The sequence below is a fragment of the Molossus molossus genome, unplaced genomic scaffold (genome assembly GCF_014108415.1).
Source record: "Molossus molossus isolate mMolMol1 unplaced genomic scaffold, mMolMol1.p scaffold_m16_p_13, whole genome shotgun sequence".
Classification (NCBI taxonomy): domain Eukaryota; kingdom Metazoa; phylum Chordata; class Mammalia; order Chiroptera; family Molossidae; genus Molossus; species Molossus molossus.
The window spans coordinates 40,622,699-40,649,267 of NW_023425348.1; the positions used below are offsets into that span (position 1 = coordinate 40,622,699).

The 26,569-nt window shown below is 44.5% G+C and overlaps 1 protein-coding gene across 3 annotated transcripts in view; it reads left to right on the forward strand.

Annotated features, from left to right (window-relative positions):
- Positions 1–26,569, forward strand: part of TENM4 (teneurin transmembrane protein 4) — a 390,035-nt gene that overhangs the window by 80,253 nt on the left and 283,213 nt on the right. For 2 of the 3 annotated variants that reach the window (XM_036259322.1, XM_036259323.1), the window contains exon 3: positions 21,798–22,007. The exons of the other annotated variant lie outside the window; for it this stretch is intronic. In XM_036259322.1, the coding sequence (XP_036115215.1) occupies positions 21,798–22,007 (210 nt within the window). The remainder of the gene's footprint in view (positions 1–21,797; positions 22,008–26,569) is intronic. 3 annotated transcript variants of the gene reach the window in all.

A 26,569-nucleotide genomic window follows, 5' to 3' on the forward strand; every position in this document is an offset into this window, starting at 1 on the left:
ACTCTGCCTATTGGCTGCAGAGCGCTTGACCAGGAGCCAGAAGTCAGAGGACCTGGACTCTAGTCCTCTCATCCACTTACAGAGTGACAATTTCTCCTGTCATCTCCCCAAGTTACAGCCTTCTCGTCTGAAAACCAAGATGACCCTACTGATGACCACAGAGGGATAAAACTTTTATGAGAATGAGATAGACATTCACTGCTCAATGTCTGGAATGCAGTGTTTGATTAATGCTAGTTTTCTTCCTTCTGAAAAAGTAAAAATCTTAACAGTTGGAGATGTTTCTTTGAGTTTTAAAGAACTTCCAAAAATCTTAATTCGTTCCTTCAACAAACAGCCAAGTTAGATTTCCTGAGAAACTTCGAATTTTCATCACATTATATCTGTCCCAACATTTCGGTGTCTCCATTCCAGGAGGACAAAAAGCCCAGAAGAGGGAATTGCTCCTAGTGTATCCAAAATGAAAATAAATGTTCTGAAGGGGATGTATCTTCCTGAAATACCCTGGAGGGAGGCAGGGCTTGAAAAGAAAGCAAAGGCTCTGTCACAGGCGGGCTGCTGAGGGGGCGGAGGAGCCCAGGGCGGTGCCCCTAATTTGTCTACAAGGCTTCTGTGCTGGTCCTCAGGCCCAGAGGGAGCCTGGGAGATGTGCTAACAGGAAAACAATTCAGGAAGTTGGCTGAGAAATATTAGTTAAACATTTTTGCATGATGAGAAAAAATCAACAACATAAATAGTGTCAAAGAAAACTGGAAACATATTTGCATTATGTAAAATATATTAATTTATTTAACATACACAAAGTTTTACAATCAATAAATCAGAAGAATAACCCAATAAGAAAAAATGTGCAAAGACACAGCGATTCACAGATTCAGGAATAGAAATATCTGATAAATATAGAAAAATGCTCAAATACTAATAGAAAGATGAATATTGAAATGACTATGATATTTTATGTCTATCAGATAAGCAAGGAATGTTTTAAGTTTTTATTTTTCAATTACAGTTGACATACATTATTAGTTTTAGGTGTCCAGCATAATGATTAGACAGTTATATAACATATGAAGTGATCACCCTGATAAGTCTAACACCCACCTGACATCATACAAAGTTATAATAATATTGACTATATTCCCTATGCTGTATTTTACATCCCCGAGACAATTTTATAACTGGAAACTTGTACTTCTTAGTCCCTTTCACCTATTTCACCCATTCTGCACACCCCCACGCCTCTTCCCATCTGGAGACTATCAATTTTTTCTCTGTATCTATTAGTTTGTTTGTCTATTCATTTATTTTGTATTTTAAATTTCACATATAAGTCAAATCATATGGTATTTGTCTTTTTCTGTCTGACTGACTTCATTTAATATAATACCCTCTTAGTATAATATGATCCAACGTGTTGTCTCAGATAGCAAGATGTCATTGTCTTTATGGCTTAGTGACATTCCAGTGTATACTTATTTACCACATCTTCTTTATTTATCTAGTGATGAAACTTAAGTTGCTTCTATATCTTGGCTGCAGTGAACATATAGAGGTGCATATATCTTTTCAAATTGGTGTTTTGGATTATTCAGATAAGTGCCCTAAGGTGGGATCGCTGGGTCATATGGTAGTCATAAATATCTTTAATATTTTGAAGAACTTGCGTACTGTTTTTCACTGTAGCTGCACCAATTTACAATCCCACCAACAGTGCACAGGGGTAGGGTACACTTTTTTCTACATCCTTGCCTACCCCTCACCAACACTTGTTTTCTGATTTATTGATAATAGCCATTCTGACAGGTGTGAGCCGATATCTCATTGTGATTTTGATTTGCATTTCCCTGATGATTAGTTATGTTGCGTATCTTTTCATGTGTCTGTTAGCATTCAGTATGTCCCCTTTGGAGAAATGTCTGTTTATGTCCTCTACTAATTTTTTTTTTAATCCTCGCCCAAGGACATTTTTTGCATTTATCTTCAGACAGAGTGGGAGGGAGAGAGGGGGGAAGAGAGAGAGAGAAACATCGATGTGAGAGAGACACACCAACTGGTTGCCACCCATATGACCCCAACCAGGCAGGGACAAACTGCAACCGAGGTACAGGCCCTTAGCAGGAACTGAACCTGGGACTCTTCAGTCCACAGGCCGACGCTCTAACCACTGAGCCAAACTGGCCAAGGCTCTACTAATTTTTTTATCTTAAGCTGTACGAGTTATTTATTTTGGATATTAATCCCTTATCAGATTTGCAAATACCTTCTCCCATTTAGTAGGTGGTCTTTTGGTTTTGTTGGTGGTTTCCTTTGCAGTGCAGAAGCTTTTTAGTTTGATGTAGTCTCATTTGTTTACATTCACTTTTGTTGTGTTTGCCTAGGAGATATACAAAAAAAATTGCTAAGACCAATGTCAAACATTGCCTATATTTTCTTCTAGGAGTTTTACAGTTTCAGGTAATGTGTTATGAGATTATTTTTGTGTATGGTGTAAGAATTGCTCTGTTTTCATTTTTTGCATGTACCTGTCCATTTTTTCCCAACACCATTTATTGAAGAGACTGTCTTTACTCCATTATATATCATTGCCTCCTTTGTCATACATTAATTGACCATATAAGTGTGGGTTTATTTCTGGGCTTTTATTCTGTTCCATTGATCTATGTGACTGTTTTTGTGCCATTACCATTATGTTTTGATTACTATAACTTGGTAGTGTAGTTTGATATCAGGTAGTTTGATACTTTCAACTTTGTTCTTCATTCTCAAGATTGCTTTTGCTGTTCATGGTCTTTTGTGGTTCCATATAAATTTTTGGATTATTTGTTCTAGTTCTGTAAAAAATGCCATTGGCATATTGATAGGGATTGCATTGAATTTGTAGATTGGTTTGGGTATTATGGACATTTTCACAATGTTAATTCTTCTTATTCATGAGCATAGTATATCCTTCCATTTATTTGTATCTTCTTCAACTTATTTCTTCAATATCTTACATTTTTCTCAATACAGGTCCTTTACCTCCTTGTTTAAAGTTATTACTCAGTATTTTTTTTATGTAATTGTAAATGAGATTGTTTTCTTAGCTTCCCTCTCTGATAATTCATTATTGGTGTATAAAAATGGAACTGATTTCTGAATATTAATTTCATGTCCTGCTATTTAACTGAATTCATTTATCAGTTCTAATAGTTTTTTGAAGGCATATTTAGGGTTCTCTATATATAGCATCATGTCATCTGCAAATAATGACATCTTTACTTCTTCCTTTTTAATTCAGATGTCTTTTATTTTTTTTATCTTGTCTGATTGCTGTGGCTAAGACTTAGATGCTATATTGAATAGAAGTGGTAAATATGGACATCCTTGACTTGTTCCTGATCGTAAAATATTTTCAGCTTTTCACCATTAAATATGATGATGGCTATGGGTTTTATCATATATGTATTTTATTTTATTTTATTTTATTTTATTTTATTGTTGTTAATCCTCACCTGAGGATATTTTTCTATTGATTTTTAGATAGAGAGGAAAGGAAGGAGGGAGAGAGAGAGAAACATTGATGTGAGAGAGACACATTGATTGGCTGCCTCCTGTACAACTCAGACTGAAGCCTGGAATCGAACCTGCAACCCAGGTACATGACTTTGACTGGGAATCAAACTCACAACTGTTCGGTCTGTGGACCAATACTCTAACCATTGAGCAAAATCTGCCAGGGATTCCCTTTATTTTTTTTAGATGTATTTCCTCTATCCTCACTTTGCTGAGTTTTTATCGTAAGTGGATGTTGGATTTTGTCAAATGGTATTTCTGTATCTATCAATATGATCATATGATTTTTATGCTCTATTTTGTTTATGTGGTGTATCACATAATTGACTTACAGATGTTGAACTGATCTTCCATCCCAGGGAAAAAGAATTCCATGGTTATGGTATACGACCTTTTTAATGTATTTCTGAATTTAGTTTGCTAATATTTTGTTGCAGAATTTTGGATCTATGTTCATCAGGGATATTGGCCTATAATTTTTTTTTTTTGTAGTGTTTTTGTTTGATTTTTGTACAAGGTAATACTTGCCTCTTAAAATGAATTTGCGAGCCTTCCTTTCTCTGCAACATTTTTGATAATTTGAGAAGGATAGGTACTAATTCTTCTTTAAATGTCTGATAAAATTCACCTATGAAGCTATCTGCTTTAGGACTCTTGTTTGATGAGGGTTTTTTCTTATTAGTGATTTGATTTCTTTAGTAGTTATCGGTCTGTTCAACTTTTCTGTTTCTTCCTGATTCAGTTTTGGAAAATTGTATGTTTCTAGGAATTCATCCATTTCTTCCAAGTTGTCTAATTTGTTGGCATAAAATTGTTCATTGTATTTTGTTATAATCCTTTCTGTTTCTGTAGTGTCAGTTATCACTTCTCTCTTGTCATGAGTCTGGCTAAAGGTTTATGAATTTTGGAGTTTGGTTTTTTTGTTTTCTTCAAAAAAGAAAGCTCTCACTTTATATTTTTTTTGTTTGTTTTACTCTGTTTTGTTTATTTCCACTCTGATATTTACTATTCCCTTTCTTGTACTCACTTTAGTCTTTGTTTATTGCTCTTTTTCTAGTTCCTTGAGGAATAAGGTTAGATTATTTATTTCAGATGTTACTTGTTTCTTCAGGTAGACCTTGTTTTAATGAATTTTCCTCTTAGACATGCCGTGGCTGTGTCCCAGAGATTTGGGGGTCGCTGTATTTTTATTTTCTTTTGGCCTGAGGTATATTTTGATTTCCTCATTGATCTCATCATTAACCTATTCATTGTTTTGTGGCATGTTATTTAGCCTCCATGTCTTTCTGTGTTTTGGGGAGGCTTTTTATTTCCTTATAATTGATTTGTAGTTTTATAACATTGCAATCAGAGAAAATGTTTCATATAATACCAGTCTTCTTAAATTTATTGAGACTTGTTTTGTGGCCTAATGTGTGGCCTATCCTGGAAAATGTTCCATGTGTACTTAAAAAATGAATATTCTGCTGTTTTTAGGTGAAATGTCCTAAAAGTATCTATTAACTCCATCTGATATAATGTGTCATTTAAGGCCACTGTTTCCTTGTTGATTTTCTGTTTGGATGATCTATTAATTATTGTCAATGGGGTGTTAAAGTCCCCTACTATTACTGTGTTACTGTTGATCTCTCCTTTTATGTCCATCAATATTTGCTTTATATATTTATGTGCTCCTACATTGAGTGTGTAGATGGTTATGGTAATTATATCCTTTTGTTGGTTTGATCCCTTTATCGTTGTAAAATGTCCTTCTTTGTCTCTTGTTATAGCCTTTGATTTAAAGTCTACATTATATGTGATGAGAGTTACTACCTCAGCTCTTTTTTTTAATTTCCATTTACATGATATATTTATTTTCATTCCTTTACTTTTAGTCTGTGTGTGTCTTTCCATCTGAAATAACTCTCTTATATGCAGCATATGTATGGTTCTGTTTGTATTGATCCACTCAGCCACCCTATTTGAGCTTTTGATTGGAGCATTTAGTCCATTACATTTAAAGCAATTATTGATAAGTATGTAATTATTGCTATTTTATTGTTTTTCTGATTGTTTTTGTAAGTCTCTGTTTCTTAGTGTCTCACATAAGCAAGGATTAAAAATGTGCCAACCTTAAAAAAAAATGCCAACCTTTGAAAAGGATTTGTGTTTTGACCATTGTGCTAGGCTGCCCTCATTACTGTTACTATTATTGATATTAATTGCACGAAACTATTTTTCACTGCCTTATTCTAGAACCTTGGACTCACTCTGTCGCCTCTATTTTCTCATATATAAACCCACAGATAGAGGTAGAGGAGCTTTGTTCTTTTTAAGCTTCTCAGAGAAGAGACTAGAAGCTCAGGCTCTGGCTGGAGTCAGCTCCCTGGGGCCACTTCCTGGCTCGCCCATTCCGGTCAGCTGTGTGACTTTGGCCAGGTTGACTGACCACTGTAAGTTTTGGTGTCCTCATCTCTAATGCGGCTAATAAGAGTTGGTACCTCAGAAGATTGTTGTGAGAATTTAAAGGGATGTATGTCTACACACAGTTTGGTACAATATCTCGCAAAGAGAAAGTTCCCCATCGATAGTAGCTATCATAATCATTGTTGTTATTAACAAGTCATATGTTCCCTCTCCTGCATAAAAGTCCTCTGAGAACAAAATATGAGTTATCCAGGCAGAAAGCTTGAGGGCAGTTTCTTTCAGAAAATCGTAGACTTGCAAAATGTACTCACTTAACCTTTGCACTTTTCTCTCCTCATCTGCTGAATGGTGGTAAAAAGAGAAACTCAGAGTGTTGGTATGAGGATTAAGTGGAAGAGCATAAGTCAGTCTTGCTAGTTTTCATTATTGGAGCTCTGTGAGAATTTAGAAGGCAGGCAGTGTGACCATGCTAATTTTCAGCTAAAGAGACCAGAGAAGTTCAGTGACTTGATTCAGGTAGCACAGCCTCGTTGCTACCCAGTGCTGGGGCTTAGAGTCCAGGAAGGAGGGCAGGCCCTGGATTCTACCAGAGGCCTTTCTAGGATCTGAACCTCTCTCCCACCCACCTCGTTACCACCTCCCCTACCTCTACTCCAGACATACCCAGCCGTTCATACTCACAGCTTCTTACCTTCGGCCTTTGCACATGCAGTTCTCACTTCCTGGGACACCGAAACTAGCCCACCCCTGTACACACATATGCACACACATACACACACATACACACACCCACAATGCCTCCTTTGTCTGACCAACTCCTGCTTTGCCTTCAGGCTTCTGCTTAAACATCCCTTCATGTAGAAAAGTGCTACTTCCTGTGCCCAAGGCTCTATTAACTCAGGGCCTGCCCTTTGTGCTTCCCACTCTCCTAGCACTGCCTGTTGGCTCGGCCACGAAACTGGAAACTTTTCAAAGACAGGCAGGACCCAATCTGATTTTCCTCCATAACTCCATCGGGGTGCTGGTTGGAGTCCCCTGTGAGATCGCTGAGAATTGAGCAGGCAAGATCTAATTGACAGGGCACTGCAGAAGGGTGGGTGCTTGGCCTTCTTCCCCAAGAGGGTGGCACTCCCCTCTTCTGACTAGTGCAGGGACCTGTGACAAATTACACAGAAGCCGCCACCCATCTCTGCTCACAGACTGCTGGGCTCTGTGGACTCAGCACGTAGGATCATCCCCAAGGAGTTTCTACCCTGCAGGCACCTCCGTCTCGCCTCTCTCCCCCAGCCACGTGAAATCTGAGGCAAACACAGTCCACGTGTGCCAGCACTAAAGTCACGGGATGCCACTTCCCAGCCTCTGCCCAAGAAATGCCCAAGACCTTTGTACTCTAGCTTTGCCCAGTGCCCTCCGCTCTAGAAAGCAAGAAACCCCATTTGTCAGCAGGGATGAGACTCTGCTAACCAAGGCCTAGGGCTAGGTCGGAATTCCGGGGATTGCGATATTGAGTGGCTTTAGCCTCTAAAATGCAAACTCTTCCCTCTCTGAATGAGACTTCTTGGTTAAAAGAAACAAAAACAGCCAGCATCTTTATTTCTTTTCCAATCCGGCACCCTCAGTCAGGGTGACCAGCCTTCTGGGCACCTAGGCATGGGGCCTTTTCATTAGCAATGTGTGTTGGTTTCTGGCTTCATTTCCGGTGTCCAGTCCCCACCACAATGCCCTTGGTCTGGGCGTAGAACAAGCATGGGTACAGAGTCTGCCTCTTGGGTTCAGTCCTCCTCCTCCTCTCAAGGACTGAACGACCTCAGTCTTTCTGGAGCTCAGTTTCTTTATCAGTAAAATGGGCACAAGAGCATCTACCTCATAGAGGTGTCACAAGGGCTGACTGTGATGATGTGTGTCTAAGCTCCTTTTGTATAAATGACCACATGCGGAGGAAAACGCACGCCTATAGCGTGGGGCGGTATGGTAGACCGACATGGGCTTGGAGTCAGACCTGGGTGTTCGCTTTACTACCTGTAGGTCTAGAGTAAGTCACTGGCCTCTCTGCCTCAGGTCATTCACCTGTAAAAGGAGGCTTCTTTATTGTGAGCTCCATAAGCATAGTATTAGGGGTTGAACTGTGCCCCCCAACACACACACGCGCAAAGAAAGTTTCTCAAGTCCCTCAGAATATGACTTTATTTGGAAATAGGGTCATTGCAAATGTAAGTTCATACGGGAGGACAGCGGTGTCCTTATAAGAAGACAAACACCATAGAGGGAGGCCGTCTGACGATGAAGGCAGAGATTGGAGCTAAGCAGCTGAACGCCAAGGGACACCAAAGGTTGCCAGCAAACCATTAGAAGTTAGGGAGACGCAAGGAACGATTTCTCTACCGGTTTCAGAGCCAACAGAGCCCTGCTGACACCTTGACTTTGGACATCTGGCTTCCAGAACTATGAGACAATGCATTTCTGTTGTTTTAAGATACTCCATTTGGGGTACTTGGTTGCTGCAGACCTAGGAAACTAAACTAACACAGACAGGAACTCGACACGATTCTGCCTCCCGCTGTGTCCCCAGCACCCAGCAGAGGGGCTGACAGGTGGAAGCCCCTCGATTATTTGTTGCATGAGGAGGTGATACTTCTGTGAAGGTCATGTTGGAAAGCAGGTGTAATGTGGGTGGCAGGTGCTCAACACACAGAAGACACTGGGAAGTGTTTATTCCTTTCCCGTCTCTCATCATCTCCAAAGCTCCTTTCTGTACAGAATGTAGTTTGAGATGCAAACAAGCCTGATTTTCCTCTAATTGTTATCGAAGACATCCTAACTGGCCCCTGGCTTTAGGCACCTCCTTCTGGGGCAGTGGACAGTCTGTGGGACACCCTGATTGTGGGGGCAGATGTGCTCGCCATTTCTCCGCTTATCCACGGTCGCCCTGTGCCTCGTTGATTTTTTTCAGTTTGCTTTCCTTGGTTTTTCGGAATTTCCTGCAGTGAGAGTAGAGGAACTTCTGGAAAGCCTAGCCCTCACTACTTTTGTGCTTTTCCCCTGAAAAAGTTTCAAGATCTTGGTAGAAATCTAATGGAAGCAGAGGCTTTGGCACAGGAGTCAGTTCAGGAAACGCTGTCTAGAATCAGGGCGTTTAGGGGGAAACCTGTCAAGAAAATGCCTTTCGTTATATGCTTACATTCACACCACAGGGCTTTCTGTTTGTTTGTTTGTTTGTTTGAATTTATCTTCAGATAGAGCGGGAGGGAGAGAGGGAGGAGAGAGAGAGAGAGAAACATTGATGTGAGAGAGACACATCGACTGGTTGCCACCCGCACAACCCCAACGGGGCCAGGGCCAAACTGCAACCGAGGTACATGCCCTTTGCAGGAACAGAACCCGGGACTCTCTGGTCTGCGGGCTGACACTCTAAGTGCTGAGCCAAACTGGCCAGGGCAGGGCTTTCTGTTTTTAAAAAACTTCTTGTTGAAATATAACAGCTATTCAGAAAACTGCACCAACAGTAAGTCTACAGCAAAAACTATTTTATATATATATTTTTTCTGGTTCATTTTCCCTCGGTTTATTAATTATACTCATCCTTGATTTCCTCTTTAAGACTCTATGAAAACCCTGTCCAGTGTTGTTCAGTGGTTAGAGCATCGTCCTGTGCACCAAAGGGTCTTGGTTTTGATTCCCGACCAAGGGCACATCCCTGGCTTCCAAGTTCAATCCCTGGCCCTGATCAGGGCTTGTGCGGGAGGCAACCAATCAATGTTTCTCTCTCTCTCTCTCTGCCTTCCTTCCCTCCCTTCCTCTCTCTGAAAACCAATGGAAAAAATATCCTAGGGTGAGAATTAACAAACAAACAAACAGAGACTCTGTGAACAACAGCAGCTCCACCATCACTGGCCCTGTGGCTTTGAGCAAGTGGTTTAACTTTGTGAACGTTATTGTCCACCTCCCGGGCCGATGAGAGATCCGGGAAGCGGACCTTTGAATTTATGAAGGTATATTCTCGTGTTTGCTACTATTATTCATTCAGATTATTTAAGTGAGGCCAGGGTGGGCTTCAGGTCCCACAGAACAAGGCCCAGCCTGGCAGCCACCAGCTGAGCGACCCGGGGCAGGCTCTCTGTGGGCTGAAATGCTGCGTCTGCCCCTTGGAGAGATCCTAATGCCTTCGCAGGGGTGAGAGGCTTGATCAGGATGGTGCATACAGAGGCTTCCACAAGCCGACACAGCAGCTTGGCCCTTTTCCTCCGTAGCTCCCTCTCTCCTGCCTCTCTCCTCCGTACTTAATGCTCCATTATCTCCGCACCCAGTAGAAACAGGACTTGACAGTCAGGTTGTGCTTCCTTTGTCTTGGGGCCCGGAATTTCACAGCTGCATGAATTGAGTGGGAGGAGGGAACCAGAGATATATTTAAACCCAGGAAGTAATAAATGACTTTGAAAACAGCTCTTTGGAAGCACTTTCTTAATCAGAGCTCAGTGTGAAGCTGGAACCTGCCTGTTGAACAGACTGCTCTGTGACCACGTTGTCCGAGGCCTGCCATGAATGTCAGTCCCTCCTTGGGCACGTTGCCGGCAGATCTTGACAGGCAGAGATAATCCAGTTTGCCGTGTGCCTTCCTTCTCCCCCACGTCTCGTGGAAAGGGGCCTCTCGGTCCGGCCTGATTAGAGCCTCCGGTGGCCCAAATGGGCCATCTTAACCCCTCGGCAGGCATCTCCTGGCAAAGGTGAAAGAACTCACGACAAACCTGAGGTTGCGGCTGACCGTCAGGGCTCTGTGGGCCCCTTATTTCCCTGCCCTCATTCCCCAAACCCTGCCCCTGCATGCACCCCCCTCCAGCGTCCCTGCCTCTCTCGCACTGTTCATGCGTTCCTGTCTCCTTCATGCGCAGGACTGAGCTCCCCGTTAGGGTTCGCTCTGCGTGTCCAGCACCCAGGCAGGGCCTCACACGGACAGTCTGTCTTGCCTCTCAGTGATGTTACAACAGTGCCTGGCACAGGGTAGTCACAAAATAAACCACTGATGAAAGAATCAGTGCCTGCCACTCAGTAATGAAAAGGACCAATAACTCCATTTTAACATGAGGATCTGAGCTAGACATTTCTCGAAGAAGATAAACCAACTGCCAATCCGCACGTGAGAATATGCTCAGCACCGTCAGCCCTCAGGCGGTGCCATTGAAAACCCCGAGAGAGTACTTTGTATCTGCCAGAATGGCTGTCATCAAAAGTCAGATAATAAACGTGTTGGCAAAGATGTGGGGAAATTCAAACTCTCACACACTGCTGGTGGGAGTGAAAACTGGTGCAGCCGCCGGAAACAGTCTGGCAGCTCTACCAAAAGTCGAACGGCCACCGTCCGATCCGGCAGTTCCACGGCTAGGTACACACCAAGAGAAAGGATGTTCATCCACACGAAAACGTGTACACACATGCTTGTCGCAGCTCATTCAGAATAGCCACAAAAGTAACAACCACCCAAGTTTCCATCAGCTGAGGAATGGATAAACAAAATGTGGTATGTCCATGAGATGCAGTGTTATTGGGCGATAAAATGAAGTCCCAACTCATGTTAAAGTGGGATGAACCTTGAAAACCTTATATTAAGTGCAGGAAGCCAGCCACAGAAGAGCATCTGTTACGTGACTCCATTCCTAGGAAATGTTCAGAACAGGCACAGCCATAGAGGGGAGGCAGGTGAGTGAGTGTCCAGGGCTGCAGGGGGTTAGAAGGAAATGGGCAGTGGCTGCTCCTGAGTGTGGGGTACTTCGGTGGGGGTGATGATATCATTCTAAAATGGATTGTGGTGACAGTTGCACCCCGCTGAGAATACAGGGGTGGGCAAAAGTGGGTTTACAGTTGTGAGGCTGTGAAACAGTTTATTCTTGTATTATTTATTATTATTTTTCATACGAACAACTATAAACCTACTTTTGCCCACCCTGTATTCTAAAAACCATTGAATAGTATGCTTTAAATGGGTGACTTGTATAGTATGTGAATTATATCTCACTAAAACTCTTCTAACAACAAAATCCTTGAATGTCCTCATTTAATGTCCCATATCGAGCGGCAGACTGGCTGGTAGGTCACCGCTGCTGGAAGCAGAGGGACCGCGGTGCTCTCTTCTGTCCTGAGGTGGAAGGGACAGCAGGAGTCTTGTGTGCGTGGCAGACAGGTGGGAGACAAGCTCCTTTCCTGGGGGATGCGTCACAGAAACAGAAACGGCTGTGAGAACCTGCAGGGGGGAGAGCTGGAGATCAAATGGGCTGAGCCTGAGAAATTTACGGCGTCCTGTTTTCCAGAGACCGCTTTCCCAGCGTAAGTCAGAGACAGATGGCCCCAGACCCGCTCCTGAAGATAACTGCTGTGGAAGACAGGAGCGCTGACTTAGTGGGGTGCCCGGCCTGAGGAGTCAGACCCACAGATGTAATAGGCTGGAGAATTTCGACCCAGGGGGCTTCAGTCCTGCCAAGCTCACCCCATTAGTGACCCAAAGCAGACACTGTTATCTTTGCTGCCTGTGTGTGTGTTTTCTTCTCCTTAAAAGAACTTGGGTTGTTTTCTTTTAATCTCATTATCATAGTTGTTCCTTGAAAAAATTAGAAAATACAGAGAAATATTCAGAAAAAATAAAATTCAGAATTCTGTTGCTCTAAGGTAACATGGATTAACATTTTTATACAATTTGCACACACAAACACACACACATACACACATTTAAACAGCATCAGAATATCAGAATTACTTTTACACAGTTTGCTTCATAATGTTTTTATGTCCTGTTTTCCATGTCCCTAAACATTCTTAACAGCATGGCTTTGTCTGCATAGTCCCATTGCACTGATGTGCCTTAGTTTACGTAATTAGGCACTTTTTAACATAAGGATCTTTTTTCTTTTTAACATTTTTTTTTTTATTGTTTACTTTTTACTATGAGAGATGATGTTGTAATGAATATCCTTATAAGCAAACCTTTTGGAAAGTCGCGATTATGTTCTTGGGTAAATTCCTAGAAGTGGAATTGCTTAGTTAAAAGGTTTTCACATTCAAAAATCAGTTTATACCAAATGATACTACCAATATCAGTACATAAAATCTTGTTTGGGCCCTGGCTGGGCAGTTGAGTGACATCCTGATACACCAAGGTTGTGGGTTCGATCCCCAGTCAGGGCACATATAAGAATCAACCAATGCATGAATAAGTGGAACAACAAATCAAATCAGTGTTTCTCTCTCTACCTTCCTCTCTCTCTCTCTCAAAAAAAAAAAAAAAAAAGTATTTAAAACCAGCAGGTAATACTACAAGACCGCAGATATTTTCACATTTATTATCTCATTTTCCCCTGAAGTTTTAAAAAAATAATTTTAAAAGGATAAAAAGAGCTGTATGTACTCATTGCAGAAAAATTTGGAGCATGAAAAGCATTTCTTTTAATTGCCCATATTGATGGTAACCACTGTTAAAGGTTTTATTCAGCTGCTCTTTTCTCCTGCACATTTATACAGATTCATTCATCCTGCAAATGTCTTATGAGCATTTACTATGCTGAAGGAGCCTGACTTTCCGTTGTAACTGAAATCATTTTTATCCTGAATGTTTTCAATAGTCTCTTTTAATCCTCAGATGGACACTACTTTTAATCCCTTGAGATGGCACGACTATTGCTTCTGTCTTGTAGAAGGTTGTGCCGTAGAATGTTCCAACCTAACTCCCCAGTGGGGCAGTCAAGGCACAGAGAGGTCAGAGGACTTTCCCGAGATCGCACGGCATCTTGCTGACTCTCACCCAGGTCTTCTGCCCCCTCGTCTGTAGCAGCAGACCACAGCCTCCGACGTGGAACTGACTCTATACTGCCCCAGATGGGGTGGCCATATAATTAGTTGTCCAAATCAGGACCGTGTAGAGCAAACTGGGGCCGTCAGTGACAAACCACAAGGTGTGATCCCTCTAGCTCCCTAGCTCCAGATTTCTAGCACTCTGAAATGCCTTGCAGCAGTGGATTTCAGTTCATTTCAAATAACCGTAGGAATCCGTTCTGCAGACCTTCTCTGAGCTGAGACCTTGAGCCGGGCCTGGGCTTAGAGATGAGAAGCTGTGGTCCCCACTGGGCAGGCGAGGCTGCTGGAGAGGTGGACGTGAACATCACTCACTGGGGTGGAAAGCACCGGTGCAGTGGAGGTCCTGGTCTGCCGGCAGCCCCCAAGCTTCGCACCAGGCGAAGGTCCCATTGTCCTCAATGCCCCATCCTCCATTCAGAAGTAAGGTTGTACTTATTCAGCGATGCACCGGGGGCTGTCCTGTCAAGAGGACACAGATATGGAGTTAGCACGTGGGAAGAGAAGGAATGCATTTGGTTTTACGTGCAGGGGCTAGAGTATTCCTAGAAAGGAGACTAGGAGATGAAACACAGCCAGCCTTCCCAGGAAGGATGCCTGTCAGCTTAGGGTTCCATTGAGATGAGGTCCTGTGTGAGCCTAGGATTTTGTTTCTTTTTCTTTTCTTTTCTTTTTTTATTTCCCTAGGGGTTGTTTATTGGGTCATTGCTGTGGACTGGGCATTGTGCAAAGCATTTTACATACTGGCTTCTAAAATGCCGGGCTGCCAGGTAATAGGTTATTAGGAGGCTCTTCCAAGAATCCAGGGACCCGCTGGGAAGAAAGTGCCCTCCCTACGGCACTCAGCTGGTGCTGCGGTTTTAGCGGTGGGGACTCCGCCTTCCCCACTGTGTAAGCAGGCCAGGAGTTTCAGTACTGTCGCCTACATGGGGTTTAATATAGATCAGTAAGAGTCCGTTTGGGTGCTTAGATGGATTTCTCAGGATTGCTGAGAAAAGTGTTTTCTAAAAAGTGCCTTTTGTAGCCCTGGCCAGTTTGGCTCAGCGGTAAGAGCGTCAGCTTGCGGTCCAGAGAGACCCGGGTTCGGTTCCCGCTAAGGGCACGTACCTCAGTTGCAGTTTGTCCCCGGCCCCGGTTGAGGTTGTGCGGGTGGCAGCCACTCAATGTGTCCCTTTCATGTTGATGTCCCTCTCTCTCTCCCTCTCCCTCCCTCCCACTCTATCTGAACAAAAATGGAAAAATGTCCTCAGGTGAAGATAAAAAAATAAATAAATAAATAAATAAATAAATAAATAAATAAATAAATAAATAAATAAAAAGTGCCTTTTGTTAATTGACTTTCTTTCTTTGACAGAGTAATAAACTTGCTCGTCAGCTAGCCCCTCGCACGTTAGTCTCATGGCATATCCCAAAGACATACCAGGGTCCAGAATGCTGGACAGTTCTCCCTGGACAACCAGCGCACCCTGGTCAGAGGCTACGTCTCGGGTGCTGAGGAAGTCACCATCGATGCACACGAAGGCAGGTCTCAGGATTCCCGAGTCACGCGTCCTCGTCATATGTCACAGCTGCCCCCTCCCCTTTTTTTAACCTCAACAAATGGTACATATTAATAAAGGTATCCTTTGCAGGATTGTAGGTCTGAAATTGTGTAGTCCCCAAACCACCCTGTTCTTACTCGGAAAGAGCTCCAGCCGGCGTGACGGCTGTGGTGTCGGTGTCAGTTCAGCTCTTCCCAGGAGACCGCTGGGTTCTTACCAGAGGAACATCATCAATCCATCAGCAGCTCTTTGCAGTGGGTGTTAGCACTTCATTTTTCAAAGAACACTGACAAGTAAAGTGACTTATCCAAGGCCATATTCCCAATGTGACACTGGGCTTTGATCCCTGGTTTCTGTGCTAGGAAGCCTATGGTCTTTCCAGGTTAGATGCGTCTCAGTGGATGGCAGGAAGCTCCCTTTTCCCACTCCAAACCAGGGCTGATCAATTTCGGTCACATTACTCCATGGACATAGTGTTGCAGGTGTGGGTGATTACCCAGGTCCTGTGACAGATTACATGACTTAGCTAAGCCTCCATTTTTGTTTTTTTGTTTTTTAACTTAAAAACAGGGGTGAATTTTTCTAACCATAGCTTTGTTGTGAGGCAAAGCTCCTATAAATCACCTGGTACAACTCCTGACCTCCAGGGGGAGCTCTGCAAATGCTTGTTCTCAACCCCACTCCACCCCCACCCAGCCATATGGGTGTCTGCGCTTGTCACTTGGTTGCTGTCTTTCACCATCCTTGTCTGCTATTAGCTAGAGCTAGGCTCACAGAGGGCACCTCTCAGGAGACTTGGATGGCTCTCCTCCAGCTTTCACTGGTCCACTTGGTTCTTGGGGTGAGGTGTAAGAAGGTTCGTTTTAATTGTCTTGTCTCTTTTTACCAGGACACAATGGAAAATTCTGTAATAACAGGTTCCCTTCAGTTGATGATCAGGATTCATAGGAAGGCACCCCCAAACTCTAGTATTGGGCATCCTTATTTGCCTAAATGAACATACATCTGGGCCCCACCCAGAAGCCCAGGTCATGTGGACTTTTAACATCCTGGCTGACCTGAGCCAATTAATTAGAAGGGAGACCTGGATGGCTGAGCTGATGCCTTAAGTTTGTTTGTTTGTTTGTCTGTTTGTTTATTCATTTTTTAGAGAGAGAAGAAGAGAGAGGGAGAGAGAAATAGAAACATCATGGAGAGAGCACATCGACAGGCGGCCTCCTGCATGCCCCTCACTGGGGGTCAGGCTCACAACCTGGGCATGTGCCCTGACCGGAATTGAACTAGCAGCCTCTTGGTACCTGGGTCAACGCTCAACCACTGAGCCACACCGGTCAGGCAGATGCCTTAAGGTTAGAGAGCAGATCCCTCTAAAGCACAGCCCTGGGTCTTGTTATCTTCCTACTTTAAAAATTCCCACAACTGCCCTGGCCGATGTGGCTCAGCGGTTAGAGCATCGGCCTGTGGTCCAGAGAGACCCGGGTTGGGTTCCCACTAAGGGCACGTACCTCGGTTGCAGTTTGTCCCCGGCCCTGGTTGGCCATGCGGGTAGCAACCACTTGATATGTCCCTTTCACGTCGATGTTTCTCTCTCCCTCCCTCTCTCTCCCTCCCACTCTGTCTGAACAAAAACTGGAAAAATGTCCTCAGGTGAGGATAAAAAAAATTGCCACAACTGCCCAGTTAAGGTCTGGTTTCCTTCTCCTTGTGTTCAAGGCCTAAACCTACTGTTCAGAGACTCATTTCTCACTGTTGTCTTTACATTGACCTTTTGTTCCATAACCCAGGTACTATCCTTCCTTCCTAGCTCCCTTTCTTCACTTAGCCAATATTCACTAGTGCTTTCTATGTACCAGACACTGTGCTGGGCACTGGGAAATAGGGTAACAGGCGAGCCAGGCAGGCTAGGGCACAGACACAGAGAAGTGAACACTACAGTGTGGGAGTGTTGCAACAGAGAAAGTACAGGGAGCTGTGGGAGCACCAGAAAGGCATTGGGAAGCCTTCCTGGGGGAGGTGACCAAGGTTTAGCCTGAAGGATGAGTGGGAGCTAGTGAGACACAGACCGTGGTAATAATGAAGAAAAGGGACACGGAAAGAAGTGATCAGGGGAAAGAAACAATATGTGCAAAAATGCGGGCAAAACATCATAGTCGTGCTCCAGGGGATGCTATTCAGATAGATTCGGTGTACCTGGTGCCCTGAAGATGGACAACTCAGTAAACTTGGGCAAAAGAGGAAGCAGTGAGCTCCTGGAAATGAGAGGAGGCTGGCATATCTCAGTAGAACTGGTGAGAAGTTACTGGTAACTAATACATGATCCTTGAGAGGTAATGGGTGAGGGTGGGGTGCTGGAGACCAGGTAAAGGATGAGAGCCTTAAGCCAGGTATTCATCCCTCCATGGATGCTTATGCCCCATCCCTCATCTCTCCCCACTGAAATCCTCTGTGGCTCCAGAAAGCCTTTCCAGTTCCTTCTGTTGAGATGAGCCTCTTGCCTTCACCTTCCCACTGCACTGGGCTGTCTTCTGTCCTGAAAGATCCCACCACGGCCTTGCTCAGCGCTCCCAGTGACACTCCCCTCCCGCCACCAGCTCCTTTGGGCTGAGACTCTCACAGATTGTATCACTCTCACCTCCCAGCCAAGTCAGTGGTGTCTAGGAAATGTTTGTGGAATGAAACAGTGTTTCCCATACATTTGCAATAGTGCACTGCGCTTATAAAAAGAAAAAAAAGATGAAGAAAGTCAGCGCCCCTCACTTTATATACACATATTTACACATCGTGACATCTAACGTTTATTAGGTGTTTACTGGCTGCCACCCTGTTCTCAACATGTTACCTGTTTTAACTCCTTTAATCTGCGGTGCAGCCCTGTGACGTAGGTGTTCTTCTTTTTTTTTAATCTCCATTATATAGATGAGGAAATTGAGGCACACAGGTGAAATAACTTGCCCAAGGTCACGTGTACTGAGCTAGCAAGCAGTGCAATTAAAAGTCAAGTATCCACAGTTCCTAACATTTAGCACATACAAAAATGAAGCTTTATGAATGTTTTAAAAAGTCAAATGTAGTCTCTGCTGTTAATGCTCACCCAAGGATATTTTTCCATTGACTTTTTAGAGAGACTGGGAGGGAGGGAGAAAGAGAGAGAAACATCAGTGTGAGAGAGACACATAGATTAGTTGTCTTCCACATAACCCCAACCAGGGCTAGGGATCAAACCTCCAACCCAGGTATGTGCGCTTGACCAGAATCAAACCTGCGACCTTTCATTTGGCAGACAGATGCTCTAACCACTGAGAAAACTGGTCAGGGCACTACTATATTCTTGATATGACCCTGCCCTGCTTCTGTAGATGCCAAATGGTACAACAAGGCGTTGTACTACATGCATTTTGAGCTCTAATGTATAAAATATAAAACATACAATTAAATATTAGATAAGGATGAGATTAAAAAAAATAAGTACTTCTCATATTTTCTTACACCCCAGGAACATGGTTCTGTGCATTCTACCTTGGGAACACTTAAAAGCTGTTGATGGCCCAGCCAATGTAGCTCAGTGGATTGAGCATTGTCCCATGGACTGAGAGTTCCAGGTTCGATTCCCAGTCAGGGCACATGTCTGGGTTTCGGGCTTGGTCCCCAGTAGGGGTCGTGCAGGAGGCAGCTGAACAATGTTTCTCTCTCTCCCTTCCTCTCTAAAAAAATCAATAAAAACATTTTATTTAAAAAAGCTGCTGATGAATAAGAGGAAGGGAATTCACATGTTTCCAATAACACTACTTCCCGGAGACCTCATGAGTTACTGTGTACCTGCTAAGGGCCTGGCACCTTGTCAGGTGCCTTGCATGTTAGGTTAGGGATATTCAGAACAACCCTGGAGGCCTGGCTGATTTGGGAACACTGGATTGGACAATTTTGAGGCGACTGGGTGGAAGGGAGAAGAAACAGGCACGAGGCCTGGGAGGGCACCGAGCGGCTCCCAGCCCCGGGTCTCTGAAGTTTGCAGTGGAACAACTTACTTGGTTCTGGAACTGTTTATTCCATAGTTGACAGATTTCCTCAGGAAGAGGCTGGAACAAATACCCGGGAACAACATATCACTTCTCTTAACTTTTGTCTGAAATTCCAACAGCTCAGCGTGGAATGGTGCTGGCTATCTCGAGCTCATCAGAAGCTCTGACTGACAGTATAAGATGTCTTTGGTTAATAAAATATGAGAAAATGAAAGTATATTTCCTTAATAAATACAGCCTGGTTGGAAAAAAATCTTTCTAAAACTGGGACCAATCATGAATGGGATTCTCCATGGGGTAGTTTCATTCCGTGTAATAAATATTTGGTGAGTGCTGACCTTGGCTCGTGCTTACTCATGCATACTGAGTGGTCAGGTTTAGTATCTGAGGTCCTCACAACACCTCCGTAAAGGGAGAAGCGTGCCCAACTTACAAATGAATAACTGTTAAGTCATTTCCCCAAGATCATAGACTGATAGGAGATTAGGTCATGAATGCAAACCCAGTTCTGTGGAACTCCAAAGCCCACTCCAAGAATGTACTGTACCCCCAAAGTGTGTCATATACTGTTATGTGTGAGACAGCACAGATAACTACAAATACAACAGGGCAAACGTGATGTCAGAACTAAAGACGAGCTTCCAGAGAGGAGTGATTACCCCTCTGGTGACTTGTCAGGGAAGGCTTGCTCATGGTGAACTGGAAGTACTGGTTCAGATGATTTTGAGGCAAATCACAACTTGGAGTTTTAGGTTCAAAAAAAAAATGGGCCCTGGCCGGTTTGGTTCAGCGGTTAGAGCGTCAGCCTGCCGTCCTGAGAGCCCCGGGTTCGGTTCCCGCTAAGGGCACGTACCTCGGTTGCAGTTTGTCCCCGGCCCTGGTAGGTCATGCGGGTGGCGGCCACTCGGTGTGTTCCTTTCACATCGATGTTTCTCTCTCTCTCTCTCTGTTCCTCTCTCTCCCTCCCACTCTACCTGAACAAAAAATGGAAAAATGTCCTCGGGTGAGGATAAAAAAAAAAAAAAGGGGGAAGTTACACAGAGGTTGTGCCGTGGTCACTGATTCCTGCTGCCTCAATTGCTCTTAGTGAATTTCTAGTATGAACCAGGTAAACGGTACACACAACAACTCCAAAATGTCACACATGGCTCAGGGCTTGACATCAGAGTCACGGAGACTGCAAATCCTGTGACTGAATGAGCTTCTCTTGATGGACAGACCACAAAAAGCTATTTATTTGTTGTTTGTTTGTTTGTTTGTTTCAACAACCATCAGGTCTGCCCCCTGCCCCCGAGAGCCCTGCCAAATCTTATGATCACGTGTCTGGGCTGCAATGTTTCCTAAGATGTGGTCTCTTTAAAAAACCGAATGGATCTGATTATTTTTGAAAAACTTTTATCAGTCACGGTGGGAGAAAAGAAGCAGCCTTTGCTGTCGTGTGGATGCAATGTCTTGTACTGTAAACTTTTCTGTGTCTATGCTTATTATGTCCCCTCTCTTGTAGACCATGTACTGCACATGTGTAAGGGCCAGCCCCTGATAAGACTGGAAATGATCTCATCTCAAAGGTCGTGTCCTGGGCCATCACCTTCTCCTTCTGAAGAGCTGGGATTTTAGAATCGTAGACTCCTGACATGTTAGAAACCGAGAGTCAAACATACTGACTTAGTGTATCTTAGAACTCACTGAGTATTAGTGTCCCAAAATGATAGACTTGTTTCACCTGAGACTGTTAGAATTTAAGGATCCCAGTATGTTAGATACCTGGAATTCATCTGTCCGGCAAATATTTCGTGCCTAATGTGTGCCAGGCATTATGCTAGAATCTGGGCATATAGAAGTGAAAGAGACTGCTAAAGTTATTGCTCTCGAGGAGTTTGGAGACAATGCCAGGATTTATGAATCTTAATATGTTAGATTGTTAGAAAAGTAAAACAGTAATGTTGAAGTCCTAGAATGCTAGCAGGGAAGGGGGGGGGGGTGGATCATTATCTCCAGCTCTCTCTGCCTTTGAGAAGGCCCAGAACCCATTCCAGGCATGTCCGATGGAAATCGAACTAAGAATAACATCATTTCAGTTCTGTGACATTACAGAAGGGGCAGCTGTTCCATAGATAACAAGGCCAGCCAGGACTAGTCCCCAGGTTCTCAGGTCTCTCTTAGAGAACAAGAAGGGCTTCCCCTGTGTTTTCGAGGGTGCCCTCTTTCCAAACCTTGCAGACTTCTCTGCTCCGAGGGCCCAGCTCTTCAGAAGGAGTTTGCACCAACTTTCTGTCCCAGCGGCATCAGCCCCGCCCCTCGGGCCACGTGTGCAGTAGATCGCTCAGTGTTGAGAACCCCCTCCCCCGTTGATGCGTGTTTTATTTTGCTCCCTCCCCCTCCCCGTGTGCCTCAAAACCAATTTTCATTATTTTTTTCTGTCTGTGTTTGTCTTTGTGGTTCGCAGGTGCTCCCTTGCATTGTTCATCCGCTTCATCAACCCCTATTGAGCAGTCCCCCTCCCCGCCCCCCTCCCCTCCGGCCAATGAGAGCCAGAGGCGGTTGCTAGGCAACGGTGTGGCCCAGCCAACCCCGGACTCAGACTCTGAGGAAGAGTTTGTCCCTAATTCATTCTTAGTTAAAAGTGGCTCCGCCAGCCTGGGGGTCGCAGCGAACGGTAAGTCCCTCTTTCTTCCTAATTTTTGTGTTGTTGTTGTTTTTTTCCCTTTCGTTGGTGATGCTGATTAATGTGCCTGCTTGGGCCGCTTGCAGGGGCGGAAGGGCCGGGTGCATGGGGCGCTCGGGGTTGTTGGGGGCCTGGCACGGCTCCAAGGCTCAGGCAACCCCACTTCTGCCCCGCTGCCCGCCGCTGGGGTGTGCGTGGGTTGAGGGCTGCTGTCCCAACCTGCATGACAGACGTCGGGTATACAGAGCTATGTGGACAGAGATGCAGACAGACACAATGAGACAGAAATACCAGGTCGAGACGGAGGCAGGCAAAAATGCAAAGATGGACACAAAAAAAAAAGAAAGGTTTAAACTAACACAGCACCAGTTGGCTACCTACTAAGTGCCGGGGACTGTGCCAGTCCTGCCCCTTGTTGCTTCCTCACAAACCTGCCTAAGAAACCGGGATTAAGTGTCCCGGTTAACCATGAGAAAGCAGAGAGAGGGTACTACCTGGGTGCCAGCTCTGGCTTGGAAAGTTTTCCAGTTTCACACTGTCCAGAGACCGAGGGCCCTGAAGTTCCCGGCCCACGCAGGGCTGGCTGCTGGCTGCAGAGCCACTGGGCTGAGGCATCCATCTGCCCATAATAAGCACTCTCCTTGTCAGCACTGCTATGACGGTCGTAGGGAGACTAAGCGGGAGAAGGGCAAGGAGGAAGACTCCAGGCTGACCAAGATCAGGTGCTCTGTGACCTGGGACCAGGTGCTTGCCCTCTCTGTGTCCAGCAGAGGCCAGTCGACTTCTTTATAAGTATGCTCTGAAAGGGATGCAAGCCTCCAACAGGGGGGTGGGTGTTGGACAGCCTCTGCTCTTTCTGAAAATCAGAGCGGTCTTTGGCCTTGATAGTTCTCTTCTGACAGGATATTGGGCCCTGCCTTTTCTTATATCAAAAGCCCAACCATCCTTCACGACCTTTCGCCTGTGCTCCCTGAAGGTGTTGTCCTTTTGGTGGTTGGGTGTCACAGCCCCTCGTGTTTTAAGTCATGCACAGAAACAGGAACCCGTGTTCCAGCCCCACTCACAGGCCATTTCCTTGGCACATCACTGCCCCCCTCTAGGTCTGTTTCCTCAGTTGCCAGTGGTGGAGAAATCTGTAAGGTCCTCTGATTTTATGGGTGTCATGTGGTGCTGACTGAGGTAGTCCCTGCCGGTAGTCTTCTTAAACTTACTTGGATCGGGGTGAAGAGGGGGTGATATATATAATGAAATCTTTTGTTCATTTCTGAGTAAATAAACTTTGCAGGTAAAAGAGAAGGCAAGAGATTAAAGTCCTTGATCTCTCTTTTGCTAATTAACTGAACAAGAGCAATCACTTTGTTGCAAGTTCTGCAGCAAATTGATGACATTATTGCATTACTGATGTGCAGGGAAGATGGGAGGACTTTGGCTTACAGCCTTCTGCTCAATTATGCTCCTCTGTGCTCCTGCTCCCCAGAGGGCCTGTAGGCACTTTGGATATCTTTCCCGGGGCCTTGTTCTGAGTGTGCCGTTATAAAGGTTGGTCATGAACGTGCCCCCTGCCTGAAGGGAGAGCCTGGGTCCTCAGTGATCTGCTGCTCTGGAGTTGGTGGGTCATGACGGCCTCAGTGAGTCTCACCCCACATCTGGACCCTGCCTGCCACTTTCCTGTCCCTGAACCCAAACTGAAGGGTGTTCTATAAACTAAAGGACCTGCTGGGAAGGCATGTACCCAGTGCCAGCAAGTGAAGATAAGTGGGCCCTGCTACATAGCAGATCCAATAAATGTTTGAGGGCTCCGTTTGATTTATTTTCTTTTTCACGAACAACAACAAAAAAAAGTAATTATTTTAATGGGATTGTCTTTATCAATTAGAAAAGTAACAATGCTTAACATTCAGGGTAAAAAGTGAAATTCTCTTGTAATCCTTCCTCTGAGAAATAATCACTTTTAACAGTTTGGTGCAGCAGCATGCTTTTTATGTAGTGTTAACTGCTGAATGATGAATGAATGAATGAATGAATGAACGAGCGAGCGAACGAAGAAGCAGTGCAAACTATGGTAGAACCACAGTGTAGTCAAGAGAGCAAAGGCCATAGTGTCAAACCTTCTGAAACTGGGTCAAAGATATGTGACCCTGAGCAAAGTACCTAACTTCTGAGTGACCAGTTCTTCAATTAGTGAATTGGGGGGGGGGGGGGGGGGGGGCCTTTCAAGGTTACTGTGGAGTTTATAAATGCTGAAGGAGATACAGTTCCTTATCTCCCTTCCCTAAATTCACAGCCCCACCCTCTTCTGTAAATTAAGGCTAGAGACCACCCTAAATGGAGCCATTGCTCTGGTTTCTTGAGAGACTGGATTCACAATGTACTTTGAATGACAAAGGCAGCCCCTCCGGCTCCTAAAAGGTGAAAATGATGGGTTTCCTGTGGTGGGAGCTGACTCAGCGCCCTGCACGCAAGGCTGCCCCTCCGGACCTCTTCCCAGAGCCGGGCTGCGCTCCCCTGTGGCTTCCAGAGGCCCTCGGCCCACAGCTGTGTCAACTCCACCCCAGGCTGTGATCCCGCCTCCGAGAGGCCTCGGAACCGCCCTGCTGAAATCCCCATGTAAAGTGCAGGGTGAGCACGTGGGGCATTACAGACCCGCTCATTGTCCCCGCGGAAAAGAAAACAGGGGAAGCAGCTCTTTCTGTCGTCAGAATCCTAATCCACCCCCAAAGATAACCATCTAGAAATCGCGGGTCTATATAAAGAGAGATTTCACTAAAATATCAACTAGTCACAGTTGAAAAGCTAAGGAAGTGGTTAGGATTAAGTAGGTATTTGTCCCTACCACACAGAAACTTTTCAGAATAAATATTAAATGGTCTGTGAATGGCCCTCATCTAAATCCCAAAGTTAAAGGAGCTTTAAAAACTTGGGGGTGAATATTGAAGGAGGGTCAGAAAATAAATAGCTCAGAAAAAGCCGGGCCAGTGCCCAGGTGAGGTAGGGGTGGGTGCGAGAATTTATATGTAATCAGCGCCTTCTGTATGTCTTTTCTTTATATACTTTACTTTATTTGAACTTCCATTTATCGTCACTTCTTGGTGGGCTAACTACTTGTCCCTGTCTCCATGTGTGTAAGGGGGCATGGCAGAGATGCAGACCAAGCCTGCTCGATTGCAGGGCCCCTGTTCTCTCTTTATTTTCATTTTTTCCTTTTTAAAATTTGTTTTGTTTTGTTCCTAGATCAAGGTCCTTCTCCTTAATAGGAGGCTGGGAAGGATACGAGGAATTACACACACACACACAAAATGCTTATTTTAAAAGAATTCCAAGTTGTTTGGATTCTTATTACTCACCTCACAAACCATTATGATGCACTTAGGTCAGAGGAGTTTCAGCTCATTGACTCTCATTAAACTTCTTATTTACCTTGTGGCATAGCCATTTTTAGTCTCACTAAAGCAACAGAGGGCCGGAGAGGGCAAGTAACTTCCCCTAAGTCACACAGCTTCTGAGTGATAGCGCCGGATTTGAACCCCAGACCTGTCTGATCCCATGGAATGGAATTGTTCCACTGTGTGTTTGTGAGTGTGTAGGAGTTTCCAATCAGACCAGACGACTTGGACACTAAATCTTGGTGGTGCTCCGTTGAGAGCCGAGCCCTGGATGCTGGACTGTCCGTGGCTTCTTCCCCCAGCACTGGCCCTCCCTGCTTTACATTACAGCTTTCTCGGGCTGTTCACAGTCCCGCACCACTGTTGTTTGGCAGTTTCTTTGACTTTCTCGGGTCTTAAGCTGCTGGGCTTGTTGTTTTGACTTGCGATCCAATGGCGGAGTGTTTATTTTTCTTTCTAAATGGGAAACACTGCTAGGCCTGCAAGCTGCTTCCAAAAGTGTGCTCTCAAAACAAAACAGAAAATTCAACTTAATTTAGGACCAATACAGATTCCCCTGGGGGAGTCTGCTAGGGTCCTTTTAAGTCAGTTTGTGAAATCAGAAGGCAAAATTGTGCCTTTTTCCTGTTGTTGAGGTCCAGTGAGTTTTTGTCTCCTTTCACTGTGAATTTCATGGAGACTCTTTCCACTGTGGCTTGCCAGCTGCAGGTACATGGGTCTGTGTGTTTCCCTCATTCCCATAGTAAAGGACCTAGTTGGGGTGTGGGAAGTTTTCAGGCAATTTTATTCACTACACTCTCAACTCTCTTGCATCAAAAGACTCCTGATAGTCAGTAAATACTTACACAAGCTATGTAGGGAAGCACCTACCTCCCAGTCAACAACAACAACAGAAACAACCCTGATTTCTTCCTCTATTTATTCATTCGTGGTGACATTTGAAATATTTTTGGATGTTTTCTGGACAAATGAGGAGTGAAGGGCATTCTAAGCAGAGACTCTATAAAATAGATATCTAATTTATGGGCTCAAAATCCCTTCAATGAAACTCTTGGAGTCAGAAGCTTCTCAAGATTCAGAAATGTTCAGATATATAAGAAAGGAAATGGTACATATACCGTATTCTTCCTAATATCCCAGAGTGCTGGGATGGTCCATGGCAATGAAACG